General features: G+C 39.2%; 1 protein-coding gene across 4 annotated transcripts in view; it reads left to right on the forward strand.

The window, feature by feature from the left end:
• Positions 1–2290: 2290 nt before the first annotated feature.
• Klf8 (KLF transcription factor 8) overlaps positions 2291–14594 on the forward strand; it is a 44188-nt gene continuing 31884 nt past the window's right edge. For 3 of the 4 annotated variants that reach the window (XR_003581160.2, XR_003581159.2, XM_027924836.2), the window contains exon 1: positions 2291–3142. Coding sequence is in view for 2 of the 4 variants with exons in the window: in XM_027924836.2 (XP_027780637.2) it covers positions 2866–3142 (277 nt within the window). In the remaining 2 variants the exon portion in view is untranslated. The remainder of the gene's footprint in view (positions 3143–14594) is intronic. The other variant, XM_027924837.2, reaches the window with a different exon arrangement.

The following is a 14594-nucleotide window of genomic DNA, read 5'->3' on the forward strand; positions in this document are numbered from 1 at the left end:
ATTTATCACTTACCCGGCTCTTGTTTCTCACTTTCCCTTCAGTAATCCCTACTCACAGGATTATCAGAAGAATTTTTAATGATTTAATAGACATAAAGAGCTCTACAACAGAGTTTGTCACATAGTTAGTGCTCAATAACTATTATAATTGTTAAACATAATAATGCCTGTCATCCAAGTTACAGATATTATAGTATCTGGTGTCTAACCTCAGAGACTTTATTAAGGGAAGAAATTATATAAACAAATATGTGTTTGGAGTGAAGAAGGCAAAGAGGAAGAAGTTTTGCCTGAAGGAAATAAATAAGAAGGAAAGCTACTTTGAGTTAGTCCTTTTAAGAAGGTTGACAGAGAGTTTAGGCCATTTCAGATACAGAAAGTAAAGTGACTCCAATAGCCAAGCTATGGAACCAACCTAGATGTCCATCAAGAGACGAATGGATAAAGAAAATGTGGTGTATGTATACACAATGGAGTATTACTCAGCCATAAAGAAGAATGAAATTATGATATTTGCCAGTAAGTAAATGGGTGGAACTGGAGACCATCATGCTATGTAAAATAATGCAGACCCAGAAAGTAAAAAGTCAAATGTCTTCTCTGATATGTGGAAGCTAGTCCAAAATAAGGGGAAAAGAAAAAAAACTGAGGAAGGGGGATTCCATCAAAATAGAAGAAAGATCAGTGGAATAGAGGAAAGGAATTGAGGGAAAGGAGAAGGGATAAGTACAGTCAAATGAAACTAACCAAACTTTCCTATGTACATATATGAGTATACCACAGTGACCTCACCATCATGTATGTCCATAAGGCAACAATTTTCAAAAAATAAAAAAGTAAGGTTGGAAACAGGCCAGGATTCTCAGGGATTTGCAATCCAGGGAAGACCTAGGACAGCAGTAAAAGCTCTGGTGCTGGAAAGGTAGAAAGGGGCCAGACCACAGCAAAAGACCCCAGTCTTGATGTCATTTAGGTGGCTAAACTATGGGAGAAAGAAAAATGTTTGGGGAGATGAGGATGAAAAATGAGATGCTTAGAAGGTATGCAGGCAGAAATAATAGTTAAATGGGCCTACCTGTTGTGAAGTACTGGGCTTTGACCCTGTTTCCTTATATTAACAAAGGAGACATGGAGGGTACAATAGTACCTACTTTCCAGAGTTGTTACCAGGAATAAATAGAGGAATGATGAATGTTAAAGCATCTAGTCCAGTGACTTGCCCATATTAAGTGCTGAACCCATAGCAACTATTATTATTTCTCTTTCCTTGCTGCTCCCTCCCCTCCTCTGCTTTGTTTCTTGTCTCTCTTCTCTTTCCTCCTCTTTAGAAGAATTGTGGTAGGCAAGAGCTACTGAAAAGGGGCTGTGGTTGCTTGTTACTTCCTGACCTCCCATTAAAATTAACTAGAGAAGGACTTTCAGGCAAGGGCAAAGAAATCCTGGAAATGTGGCTCCTATCCTATGGATGCAGCTCTACAGGGATCTTCGCCAATGCCTAGCTGAGAGGCCGTCCCAGGGGGTTGAGAACACTATTCTTAGAGATCTGGTATCTGGGAGACTGAGAACGCCTTTCTTAAGTCTCCCAGCTGGGCCACACAGTATTTGCAATTCTTCTTACCCATCCTCTCCTTTACCTTCACCTCCTTCCCTCCTCTGTTACTAGATAGATATGCAACCAGCTCCAATCTCCTTTCCTCTTAGCATCCTCCCTGAGAAGGCACTGTGACCTCACTGTCCTTGCTGGTGTCACACGTTACCATGGAGAGCTAGGAGGGTAAATATCGCTTCCAGTTGCCAGTTTTCTTTTCTTTTCTTTAATGGAGAATATCATGCTAAGCGAAGTAAGCCAGCTTTCTTATATCTCTCCTTTCCCTCTCCCTTTCTTCCTAGGCATCCCCAGCCCCAATCTCTACACCCCTCATCCTCCCCTGAGAGTTAGCAGAACGCGAATAGATAAATGACCGAATAGTGTGTTAACAAGCTTCTTTCTGGGACGGATAAGGAACTGAAATTGATTCGAGTTGTACCTGCTGCTGCTGGAGACACAGAGAGGCAGCCGCCAGGGGCGAGGCCAGTTCTCTCCTCCCAGGGCCCCGCCCCAACCCCTTCCTTCTCCCTCCGCCTTCTCAGCCCCACCCTTCTCCACCTCCTCCTACTTTGCTCTCTCCTCTAGCGGCCGCTTGTCCCTTTTAAGGAACTCCACCCTAGGTGGAGTCCTCACGATAGTCACACCTCTCTTCTGGGCCTAGCAGGGCGGAGAAAGACGGAATCACTCCACCCACTCAGGTTGCCCAGAGAGCACTTCAGGTTCTGACCCGTGTGGGGCTCGAGGTCCCCAGTGGTGCAGCTAGGTGCCTCCAAGAAACCCCGCCCCAGAAGACCCGCAAGAGTTGCTGCCGTTTTTCGCTGAAGCCCCTTCCCTGGGCTGGTGTTCTATATGTTTCGACCAATCGTCGGCATTTTCTCCTCCCTTCTTTCTTTTTAGGAAGGCGCTGGGGTGTGCAGCGGCAACCGCGGTGGTGAAGGGATCCTCTCATGGTATCTCCTCGTGGGGAACGTTCCTGTCTTGAATGATTCCTTCTCCGCCTCAACTTTGTGTTCAAGTAGTGTTTTGAGGTTTAGGGTGGGCTTTTTTTTTTAGCCTCCACCCCCGGCCCTCTCCTTTTCAAGGGTGTGCGGAGTTCAGAGGATGGGTGGAGAGTGGGCTTGGCCGGAACTAAATTGGTGGAGGTAAAAGGGGAACGGAGGATCTTTAGCATTGGCCCCTTCGGCCCAGCAAACCCACTTTATTTTTAGCCGAGGAAAAGCTGCAGGGGGAGGATTCTTTTTAGAAAGTCTGCTCTGCCGGCCTGATTTTTGGGTTGGATGCTTGAGAGCTTTGTTTCCCTTGTTCTAAGGGTGGCCCAGCTGGGGCTGAATCGACTCCCTCCCTTTTTGCCTTCCTCCCCATTTTCCAGCCAAGAGAAAAAGGGGAGGTGGGGGGCCGAGAAAGAGAAGGCAAGAGCTAGTCGCCTGGCGCGCTGTCAGACAGGGGCGGGTGTGAGGGGAGCAGCTGTCTTGCGATCAGCTCGGGGGTATGAACCTCCTGGAGGACGGCATGAGCTCTGGACACTTCAGGAGTCCTCAGCTAGAGACATGGGCGGTAAGTGACTCCGGGATTAGAACCCACCCACTCTCATCTCCTCCGTCTAGATTCTACCCCTCCCCCCTACACACACCCACTTCTCTTTGGGTTTTAGAAGTGGAGGGGGCGGGGGCGGGAAGCGGAAGGGTAAGAACACTGTGTGGAATCAAATGAAACTCAAGGGAAATGACTTTGCTAAAGCGTTGAGCAAAGAGGGGCTAAGAAGGGGAAGAGATACTTTTGGGGGGCTTCGTGAAAGTAGTGAAAGAGGACAAGAATGGATGGATTTGTCTAGTTTAGTCCACCCTGGCTCAATGCTCGCAGATCCCCCTTAAGCGGTAAAGGTTTGTCTTTGACTTAACCCCACATAGCCAAAGTCGCAGCCAGCCAGAACAGTATTCAGAAAGCCGAACCAGGTAACTCCCCCCCGCCCCCTCCCGCAGCCAAGCACTAGCCGGTACCTAGAAATGCTTCTAAAAAGGAGGAGGAGGGGGCAGGTGGGAACCTGGGCTATTAGGGACACGAATCGCGAGACCCTGGAAGGAGCCGCAGGGGAGGAGCTGCTTAGGGCGTGCCAGTTCTTTAAGGAGGGGCTGAGCTTGGTTGGAGGAGGAAGCCCAAGCCTAAGGCCCAGCCCGGGCCCTTTAAGACGTGGCCAAGGCGGTTGGTTCGTCTGTGTAGGTGGAAGATTGGGCCGAATTGCTGCGATTGCTTGAGCTAATGGACTTGCTCTGCCACTTGGTGGAGCTTTTTATGTGTGTAGGTTTTTGTTTTGTTTTGTTTTACCATAAGAATTTTGGGGAAAATAAACACAAACAGGTAGCCAAGGAAACGATGTCATATTTCTTTAATATTGTCTTCATTGTGAAGAAAAACATATACTAAGCACCTATCTGTCAGCAAGAGTAATAATAGCTGGAAAAAGAGAATAATCGCCAAATCTGAATTTTAAACTAACAAAAACTGTGATGGTTTGACAGTAACAGAAATATCTGCTTTGAAACCCTACTACCACCCCTAACTTGTTGTGTGACCCTGGGCATTGCTTTTCTCTACAGAATGCAGATTAATAATTATATCTCAAAAGACATTCAGGTAAATTAAATACCATACTGTATGTGACACAGACTGCTACTTGTTGTATCTTAGTTTCACTTTTCTTACTCAGTTTGGTACTCTTTCTCTGAGCACTCATGATAGAATTGGTACTTTGCTGTCCTTAAAATACCATCTAGGTGAACTGAAAGGAGGCCTAGGAAGACTGAATTAGCTTGCCCAAAGGCTGAGGCTAGAACATAGGTTTTATTTGCTTCTGATTTAACATTGTTCCCACTGGACTTTATCAGCTCTAAGAGAAAAGGCCACTAAACTGCCTTTCCCCTCATTCTTTGGGTAACTTAACCAGGACAATATAGCCAATGGGACCTTTGGACAACAAAAACCAGTGACACATAAATGACCTCATCCTACTCTTTTAAAGTTTGGGGGAAACCCTTACTGAAAGTCGTTGATCTTTGGTAAAGGTTGGGGACAAAGAGAATAGACTGGGAACAGTGTCTTCAGGTTAGCTTAGGGAACAGGCAGGCAGAAAACATAAGAAGGGCAGAAATATAACTTTAAAAGTAAAAGCAACAAATGCATCTATCTAGTCAATTCTCAAGATAAAACTCATGTCTCTACTTTCATAGCACTAGGGAACTATAGGTCCCTTTTGCTTAGGCATTCAGGTTACAATAGAAAGAACATTAGGAGTAACAGAAACATTGGGGGAAAAACATCAACTAGGTCATCACCTTCACTCTCATTGTTCTAGTATATTCATTTTGATGGGGGAAATACTGGGGATTGAACCCAGGTGTTCTATTACTAAGCTATATTCCCAAACCTTTTTATTTTTTATTTTGAGATGGGGTCTGGCTCAGTTGCTGAGGCTGGCCTCCAACTTGCAAACCTTCTACCTCAGTATGCACTACCATGCTGGGCTAGTATATGAATTTTAGAGATGGAGTTCTTAGTGGTTCCGATATCTGAATTCTAGTAACCAATATATCAAGCCCAGTCAAGTTGTTCATCCTTCCAGATTGTCTTTGATGATGGGGAATATCAACCATTCATTCTTCCTCTTTCTGGCAGAGGCTCTATTATTATTTGATTCACTTATATGTTCACCTTTGCCCTGAGTCAGTTACACTGTATGGCCTCATTTAATTGGTTAAATGAAGACAAGATTGCCTTTGGATACATAATTTATTTAGTAAATGTATATTGACATACTATGTGTTAGGCACTGAGAAATTATTTTAAAAACTTAATTTCCTATTTCTTTTGTCTTGAATGTCTTCTTTATCCTCCCATCCAAACCTGAATCTTCCCTTAAATTCTACCTTTGCCCTGGCCTCCCACAGCATGTCTTGTTTTTTAATCTCCTCAGCTATTCTTTAGATGTCCTTGTATGTTCTGTTTCATTGATACCACAAATAAAAGGCCTTATAATGTACTTATTTTCATGATTTTTCCTGAACAGTATTTATAGTATTCCTCCATCATTAATCCCAACTTAAATGCCATTTCTATGATTCTTGCATCTAGAAATGCTCTTTTGAGGTTCCATATTACTTTTCCTGCATTTTCTGGAAACCGCATTACTCTTTGTCCTGCATTACATATCTAAGCCCTTACCCCTTTTTCCGACTGCCAAGGCACTCAGTGACGGGTAATGTCATTGTATCTTTATAATACTTAGCTAATCACCTTTCCCTTGTAAATGCTTTGTACATATTTTGTAGATTATTGTCTAAGGTCTAGTTCTAAAATGCCATTTTTTTTTGTAAATGAAGGAAAACTTGATTGAGATGATTGACCAAAATGATCATCTAGTACACTTGCCATCTAATTGCTAAGTAGAGTGTATACACTATTGTTTTTGATTTAGGCATTATACCTACAATTCACATTTCCAATCTATTGATTATCCCCAACTTAGCTTCATTATCTAGTCTCTCATTATCATCTCTAAAATTATATTATAATTTGTGATTATAAATAATGTAAGTAAAGCATTGGACTCAGTGCCTGACATGTAATACAAATTTCATAAGTGGAAGGTCTCATCATTTTTATTTTGTTTTATTTAAATATTTCTGTGTGTTTGCAGGAGAGGAATATAGATTGATGGGACAGGAAGTTGGATATAAATGTTTGGAACATACATGCTGTATGTAATATACTAAAAGATATTGTCTGTGTATTTAAATGAATTGGATATATAAATGTGGGCAAATCAAACTCTGGGATTTTTATTTTATTTATTTTATTTTGGTACTGGGGATTGAACTCAGGGACACTCAACCACTGAGCCACATCCCCAGCCCTATTTTGTATTTTATTTAGAGACAGGGTCTCACCGAGTTACTTAGCGCCTTGCTGTTGCTGAGGCTGGCTTTGAACCCACAATCCTCCTGTCTCCGCCTCCTGAGCTACTGGGATTACAGGTGTGCGCTACTATGCCCAGCTGCCCCAGACTCTTATCCATCCATCATTCAAGACTTCTCCTTTCCACTTCCCTGGTTAAGAAAGTTATCATAAATCTTGGGAAACTTAATTAAACTTTGTACTTGTTCTCATCTGTATATTGAGAATAATAATAGAAACTAATTCATGGAGTGGCAGTGAGAAATAAATATGTTAATTTTGTTAAACAGAAGAATGCATGAAAACATAGTAAGCGGTGAGAAAATGTAGTTGTTATGGTTCTTATAACTGATGCTCAAAATGCTGGCATCAGACTTTTCCTTCTTTCTCTGTTTCCTCATCTACCTAGGTGCCAAAGGCTTTTTTTTTCTCTTTGTATCTGGCATTAGTACATACTTTCCTTTTTTCTTCTAACTGCCACCCCCTGAATTTAGGCAAGCAGTGCAAAAAATAAAATTAGCCTATGGATCAAATACAGCTCACATGTATGTTTCCCCTAAAATTTGAAAACTCTCATTTATAAATATATTTTATCTAGGCTTGATGATGCATGACTGTAATCCCAGCAACTCAGGAGGCTGAGGCAGAAGGATTGCAAGTTCAAAGCCTTCCTCGGCAATTTAGCAGGGCCCCAAGCAACATAGCAAGGCGCTGTTTCAAAATAAAAAGGGCTAGGGATGGGGCTGGGGTTGTGGCTCATGGGAAGAGCACTGGCCTAGCAAGCCTGAGGCACTGGGTTCAATTTTCAGCAACACATAAAAATAAAATAAAAGGTATTATGTCCACCTACAACTAAAAAATAAGTGTTAAAAAAAGGTCTGGGGATGTGGCTCAGTGGTTGAGCACCCTGGGTTCAATTCCCACTACCAAAAAATAAAAAATCTATTCTAGGTGTGGTAATGCATTCCACAGAGCTTAAAATCCAACATACACAAAACTGTACAGTGGACTCTCTCCCCTATTCCTGTCTTCTAGCCACCCATTTTTGCCTCACTAGAGTTAACTACAGTTATCAATTCATAAGGAGAATTTTCATGGATATTTAACGTAGGTCAGATAATAAATATGTATACTCCCACTTCCCTTTTATACACAAATGGAAACACATTCTACACATTGTTCCACAACTTGTTTTGTCTACTTAAAATATACTTGAGATCTTTCCATATAATACATAGAATATGTCTCATTCTTTTGTGTGTCTGCATAGTTTTTCACTATATGGATGAACCATGGTGTATTTAAACAGTTTTCTATGGACTGACAGGCTCTTTCCAAACTTTTGCAATGTTGTAATAGCAATAACAACTTTGTAAGTTCTATATGAGAGGAATAGGGCTGTCATAACAAGATATCACTGACTGAGTCTGCTAAACAACAGAAATTTATTTTTTTGACATTCTGGAATCTAGAAATATTAGATCAAGATGCCAGTATGTTCATATTCTTTTGAGAGTTCTTTTCCTTGTCTACATAGCTGCCTTCTTGCTACATACTCACGTGACCTTTATGCAAGGAGAGAGAGAGAGAGAAAGAAAACTCTATGGTGTTTCTTCTTATAAAGACACTAATTCTATAAGATTAGAACCCTACACTTATGACTTCCTTTAACCTTAATAACTTCCATAAAGGCCCTGTCTCCAAATACATTCACATTGGGGGTGAAAGTGTTAACATAGCAGAATGTCAATTCTCCTAGTCTCAGACTTTTAAAAATTGGTTGACTGCCAACATTTCAGAATAAGATTTTACTTTAAAATTCTAGAATTCAAGATTTTCCAGAATAATCAGAAGATACTAACCAGTATTCGCTCCTGGCAAAAATTGCCTAGAGTTTATGAACTGCTCCCTCTACCCCTTTTAGACAGGACATATATTATCTGTTCATTGTGTTCCTCATCTGGCCTAGGTGACCTTAAACTGTCTGGCCATTCTAGGTATTGAATTTGTGGCAATTTTGCAAGTTCTTACCATAAAATAAATAGAATATTCTATTAGCTTCTAGTTTTGCATTGATTCTTCCTCCTCTTCATTCTCTGAGGATTATTGCCAGGATACTGTCCTTAAAACACATTTTAAAAAATTATTCCTCTTTTCTTTGCCCAGTCATTTTACTAGACACCTACAAAATTCTAGGTATCATGCTAAAAGCTGGGGTTATACTGGTGAATAATTTTAAGTGGGACTCTTTGTCTTCATAGAGTTTATAATCTACTTTTTCTCTCATTTGAATTCCCTTTAGGACTCTTCTTATTCTTCAAGCTCCACTTCATAACAAACAATTCTTTGGGGATTTTTTTTCTGACTGTTCCATTTTCAGTCATCTCTCATAGCTTCAAAGGCTCATAACTTCAAGTTACAATTCACTGAAACAGCATCCATTACTTTCTAATGTTTTTTTTTTTTTTTTCTTCGTACGGGCATTGAACCCAGGGGCACTTAAACACTGAGCCACATCCCCAGCCTTTTTTTGTATTTTATTTAGAGTCAGGGTCTTGCTGAGCTGCTTAGGGGCTCACTAAGTTGCTGAGGCTGACTTTGAACTTGAAATTCTCCTGTCTCAGCCTCCCAAATGGCTGGGATTACAGGCGTGTGCCACCATGCCTGGCTTCTTTTAATGCATTTTTTGAGGGTGCGAGGAATAGAACCCAGGGCCTTGGGCATGATAGGCAAGCACTCTGACACCGAGCTAAATCCCTAGACAATTTTTTTTGAGACAGAGTCTCACTAATTTGTGCAGGATGTTCTGGCACTGGTGATTCTGCTTCCATAGCCTCCTGAGTGGCTGGGATTACATGTGTGTGCCACAGTTTCCAGCCTTTTTCTTGTAAAGTTTGACTGCTATCTTTATGCCTAGTTTTATTTTATCACATGAACCTGGAATCTCAAGCTCAAATCTCAGCAAGACCCAGTAAAAAGAGAGGAATGCCATGTCTAAAGGGAGCAGCCACTGATCATCTCCAAATATTTTTTCAATGTATACTCCATGTTGTAAGATCTGTCAAGTGTTCAGAAAATCAAGAAATAGATTTTCTTTTTAAATGAAATTTCCTGTATTTGAAAAATTTTCAGCCAATTATATTTTAATTTATAACATCTTGATGAGAACCAATTCTGTGACTTCAGTTACTAACCAATTTATTATGACTTTGGTATTACTTAGTCTCTCTGACCTTTTATTTCCTCATGTGGAAAATGAGATCAACAATAGTAGCTATCTCACAGACAATTGTGAAGATTAAATATCCCCTGTTAGAAATACCATAGGAATGAAATGTTATAGTTTCTAGGATTTACCTAAAAATATCCACTGAGGTGGGGCAAGTAATTTGGAGTACAAATAAAATAAGATTTGCCTTTAATTGAATATATTTGAAGCTGGGAATAGACACATAGGAGTCTGTCTCTACATTTGTATGTATTTGAAATTATCCATAATAATTTTAATGCCATTGAAATGAAACTCAAGTTTTATGTAGTGGTTTGTAGGGAATTTAATTGTTTTTCTTGACATCAACCTCACTGGTTCAGCAGAAACTTGGATGATTATTATGGATTTTCCATGTATGGACTTTATCATGCAATACCCTGGTGAAATTTTATTTATTTATTTATTTATTTATTTTTTAATATTATAACTGGAAGGGGCCTGAAAAAGAAAGTAGTTTCAATAACATTTTGAGTAACAGGTAACAGTGGAGCTTGGTCTAGAATCCAAGTCTACCAGCTCCTAGTTAAATTATTTTACCTTTATTTCACACTGCCTTCTTTAACTAGAGCACTTTTATTATAAATTCTACCACTGGCTGAGTGTGGTGGTGCACACCTGTAATCCCAGTGACTCAGGAGGCTGAGGCAGAAGGTTTACAAGTTGGAGGCGAGCCTCAGCAATTTAGTGAGGCCCTAAGCAAATTAACAATACCTGTCTCCAAATAAAAAATAAAAAGGGTGGGGATGTGACTTAGTGGTTAAGCACAGCTGGGTTCAATCCCCACTACCAATAAATAAATAAATAAATAAATAAATAAATAAATTTCCACCAAGGGTATTGCGTGTAAGATTATTATTTGAACATAAATGTACTTGTTTGATGGTGTTTTTGAGGACAGAGGGACTAATTCTAGAAATATGAGGTTACATTTGTGCAATTTTTAAAAATCTGTTCTTTCAGGTCATCCTCACAAGGATCCTGTGATGTAAGTGAGAAGAAGTTATTTCCACTTTCCACATTAAGTGATAGGACTTGCCCAAGGTCACCTAACAATTTGGTGATTAAACTAGAACCAAAACTCATATGGAAGTTTATCATCATTCTCTTTAGCTTTTATTTTTTTCAGAATGAGGACTCCCTAGCACATTTCAAGGTGATTTATCAGTCATACATATTTGTTTTATTTCTTGTAGTAAAGAAAATTGGGCTTAACATCAGCATCTGAGGAGAGGACAAATATGTGAAAGCATTATATGCCATGCAGGTGATACTATAGAATATGAAGTCATAGGAAATAGAGATAAATATATCAAAAATAATAAGATATGAATTGTTACTCTAACTGATTTGGATCTTTAAAATATGACTTTATTTTTGTACTTTATTTTGTGATTTTTCTGACAGAAATCATCCTAAAAATTACATTGAGATCTTACAATTATGTCTTACAAACAAATTATTATATGTGTTACCATGATTTATCTGCTTGACAACCAAATGAGAGGATGTATTTCCATTTTGTGTATGAGAAACTGGGGCATAGAAAGATCAAATGACTTGCACAAAATCATCCAGCTTTGTTCTGGTGTATCTTATCACCTTATCTTTTCATTACCTCACACTACTTCACTACTTCAAACTTGACTAACTGTTGTGATGGTGTAATATTCAATTTCATTCTTTCTGTCACTGAAATTCACACATGGTATGTGCTGTCAGACTGTACTCATTTTTGTGGTAATGTGTTCTTTCCTCTTAAACTTCTATTCTTTTTACCATCCCAGTTGCCCCCGACACACATATTTTCTTTTATCTCATTCTAAGTAGCAGGAAATGCAAGTTATAAGGGTTTTCTGTCTTAAGGTCACTTCTGAGTACCTGCTGCGTGTTTGGACTAAGTACTTCAGAAACCCTCCAGCTTTTGTGTATATTGAAATCTTTCCATAGGAAAGTTATAAGGATTTGTCCACTGAGATACTACTGTTGGGATTTCTTTGAGATTGAGTTTTCTGATAATGTCTAAAGTGATAGATGTGAGGCTGTTTGAAGGAAATAGGATAAATTAGAGGATCTTGCAATCTCCTTTTATTGGGTAGTTTGTTTCTAGCAACCATTTACCCTCTGTTATGGGACCTGCTTCAAGCAGAAGTTGGGGAAACATTTGCCTCCAGATCAAGATGCATTATAACTTTATTATGGCTGTATTATAGCTCCAGGCTGTTGAAATTCAAATCCCCTTTCTGCCACTCCTAGGTGGGTGATTTGGGGATAAACCACTTCATCTCTCTCTGCTCATTTTTAAAATGGGGAGGATTGGGGTGTGGCTCAGTGGTAGAGTGCTGGCCTAGCATGCCTGTGGCCCTGGATTTGATCCCTAGCACTGCAAAAAATAAAATAGGGAAATAATAGTACTCACTACAAGGATTGTGAGGAGTAAATGTGATAATATTATTTTCACAGTACCTGACACATAGTAAGTACTTGGGGAATACAGACTATTATAGAGCTTTTTATCACCATTCCATTGTTAATGTCATGATACCGAGTAACTTTAATCCTGAAGGTTTTTGTAAAGACCCATCCTAACACTACTTTCTATTCCCCTAGAAGATATATAATAAACCATCTAAAATATATGTGTACTCTAGTCCTTTAATTATTTTTTTCTAATAATAAAAATATAGGTAACACTTTTCAAAAAATGATCCATAATCTCAAAACACTAAAAGATTGTTTCTCATATTTTAATAGTTTCAGTATTTTTTATGTTCAGAGGTTGTAGGTGAATATCTGTATAAGGTCCTCCTAAGTGATTATTTTGTTGTCTTCAAACTTGATCTTTTAGCAGACAGTTTTTCATGAAGAATGTACTCACCAGATTTGAGGTATTCAAAAGTAGTGAGAATGCACTAAGAGGATAAAAGTTTCAGTTCTGATTCCAGGACTTCTAAACTGTGTGTCATTGAGCCTCCAAATCAGTGATCTGTGAAATGGGAATTATATGAATGCTATCTCTTTCCCTGTTGTAAAGCTGTGCAGATACAGAAGAGGGATTATTATTTGTATTGCCCAAAGTCTCTATTCTCTTAAGGCACTAAGTCCCTTCTTAAATGTGTATACTATTCCCTATTTCTTTTTAGTTATAGGCTCTAAAAACTCTGCTTTGCTTCCCTCCTTAAAGTTCTTATTTCATCTCTAGGCATTTTTCCTCTTCCAAGGTTGGCCAAAGGGTAGGATGTGGTCTTCTTAGTGAGCCATCTCCTCCTATCCCTTGGAGGCACTGTTTACTTTCATAAAACAAGCAGATCATTATAGGAAATGCCAGTTGGGTAAAAAAAATACACTTTGGAACATGACAGAAGTACATAATCTTATCAACTTTCTGTGCCCATGGTCTTCTGTCCTACATATGGGAGACATTGACCACTGGAGATGTGGCTCAATTCTCCTTTATTTCCTTCTGCCCCTAGAAGAAAGACCAGGAAATATAGCTTCTAAACCCAAAGGCTTGAAGAGCCAAACCAAGCAGAATTATAGTTACCTTAAGTATGTAATTTTCATTTTTGATGCCCTCCTGTCTGGGTGATTCACATCTGAATGGTCCAGACCATACGTACTATAACTTCCTTTGCATATTTTCTCACTACTTCCCTCACTGACAGCTTCTGTGCTTCTGTCTGGTCTCTCCTAGATACTTAGAGAAGCAATCCTGACTCTATAAAGTAAGAGGTTTATAAAGCCCTCTTTTTCAAAAACAGCTTTTTAAAAAACCTTCAGTGGGCCCTAATTCCTTATTTTTAAATTTTACCTGACTAAACATTGAAGATACAAAATTTTTAAAAGGGAAGTTTTTACATCTTCCCAAAAACTTTTTCTGTAGTCACTCCTACCGACATGTAGAATATAGATGAGAATTATCTAATGACTATTTGGCTATTCATTTGATGACATTTGGCTATTTATTCTTTGATTCAGTGGGCTCCAACCAGAAATGGCTGAGACATTCCTATTTGTCATCTATTCCCTTTGCCATTTGACTAAAATATTTCTAATGTAGATAGGGCAAGAGATATTTTTTAAAAAATATTTTTAGATATTAAAGCTTTAGGAGATAAGCAGCTGTGGTTCTGGATGTGGCTCTAACTTTGCTTATTCCCATGGTCATATATTCATTTACTCACCAGACATTAGGTCATAGTATGTAGGAGATACTCTGCTAAAAGAGAGAGGAATAAAAGTAGGTAACTATGGATGAGCTTACCCGGTATTCAGAAAAAGAGATAATACTTCTTTGTGCCAGGTTCTGTTGTAAGCACTTGAACACTTACTAACTTTATAAATCACAACAACTCTGTGAACTATTATTATTCCCATTTTACAAATCCTCACAACAACTCTATGAACTAATATTATTCCCATTTTACAGATGAGAAAACAGACACAGAGAGCTGGGAAACTTTGCCTAATGTCTTACTATTAAGAAGTCTCAGTACCAGAATTTGACCTCAGGCACTCACTCCAGAACCCACACATTTTATCATACTTCAGTAACAATATGGAGTGTACGAGAAGGAGAAGTGGCTGGCAAATGATGAAGATCCAGGTTTAAGAGGTATTTCTGGAGTAGAATTTGTTGTGGCTGATGACCAGTTGAAGCGAGAGAGAGAGAGAGAGAGAGAGAGAGAGAGAGAGAGAGAGAGATCAAAGTTGAGTGACCCTCAGATTTTTAGCTTGATAGATTAGCTTGATGATGATGCTAGAAATAAAATATGTAAAAATAAATGAGCA

Source organism: Marmota flaviventris, chromosome X, assembly GCF_047511675.1.
Source record: "Marmota flaviventris isolate mMarFla1 chromosome X, mMarFla1.hap1, whole genome shotgun sequence".
Taxonomy (NCBI): domain Eukaryota; kingdom Metazoa; phylum Chordata; class Mammalia; order Rodentia; family Sciuridae; genus Marmota; species Marmota flaviventris.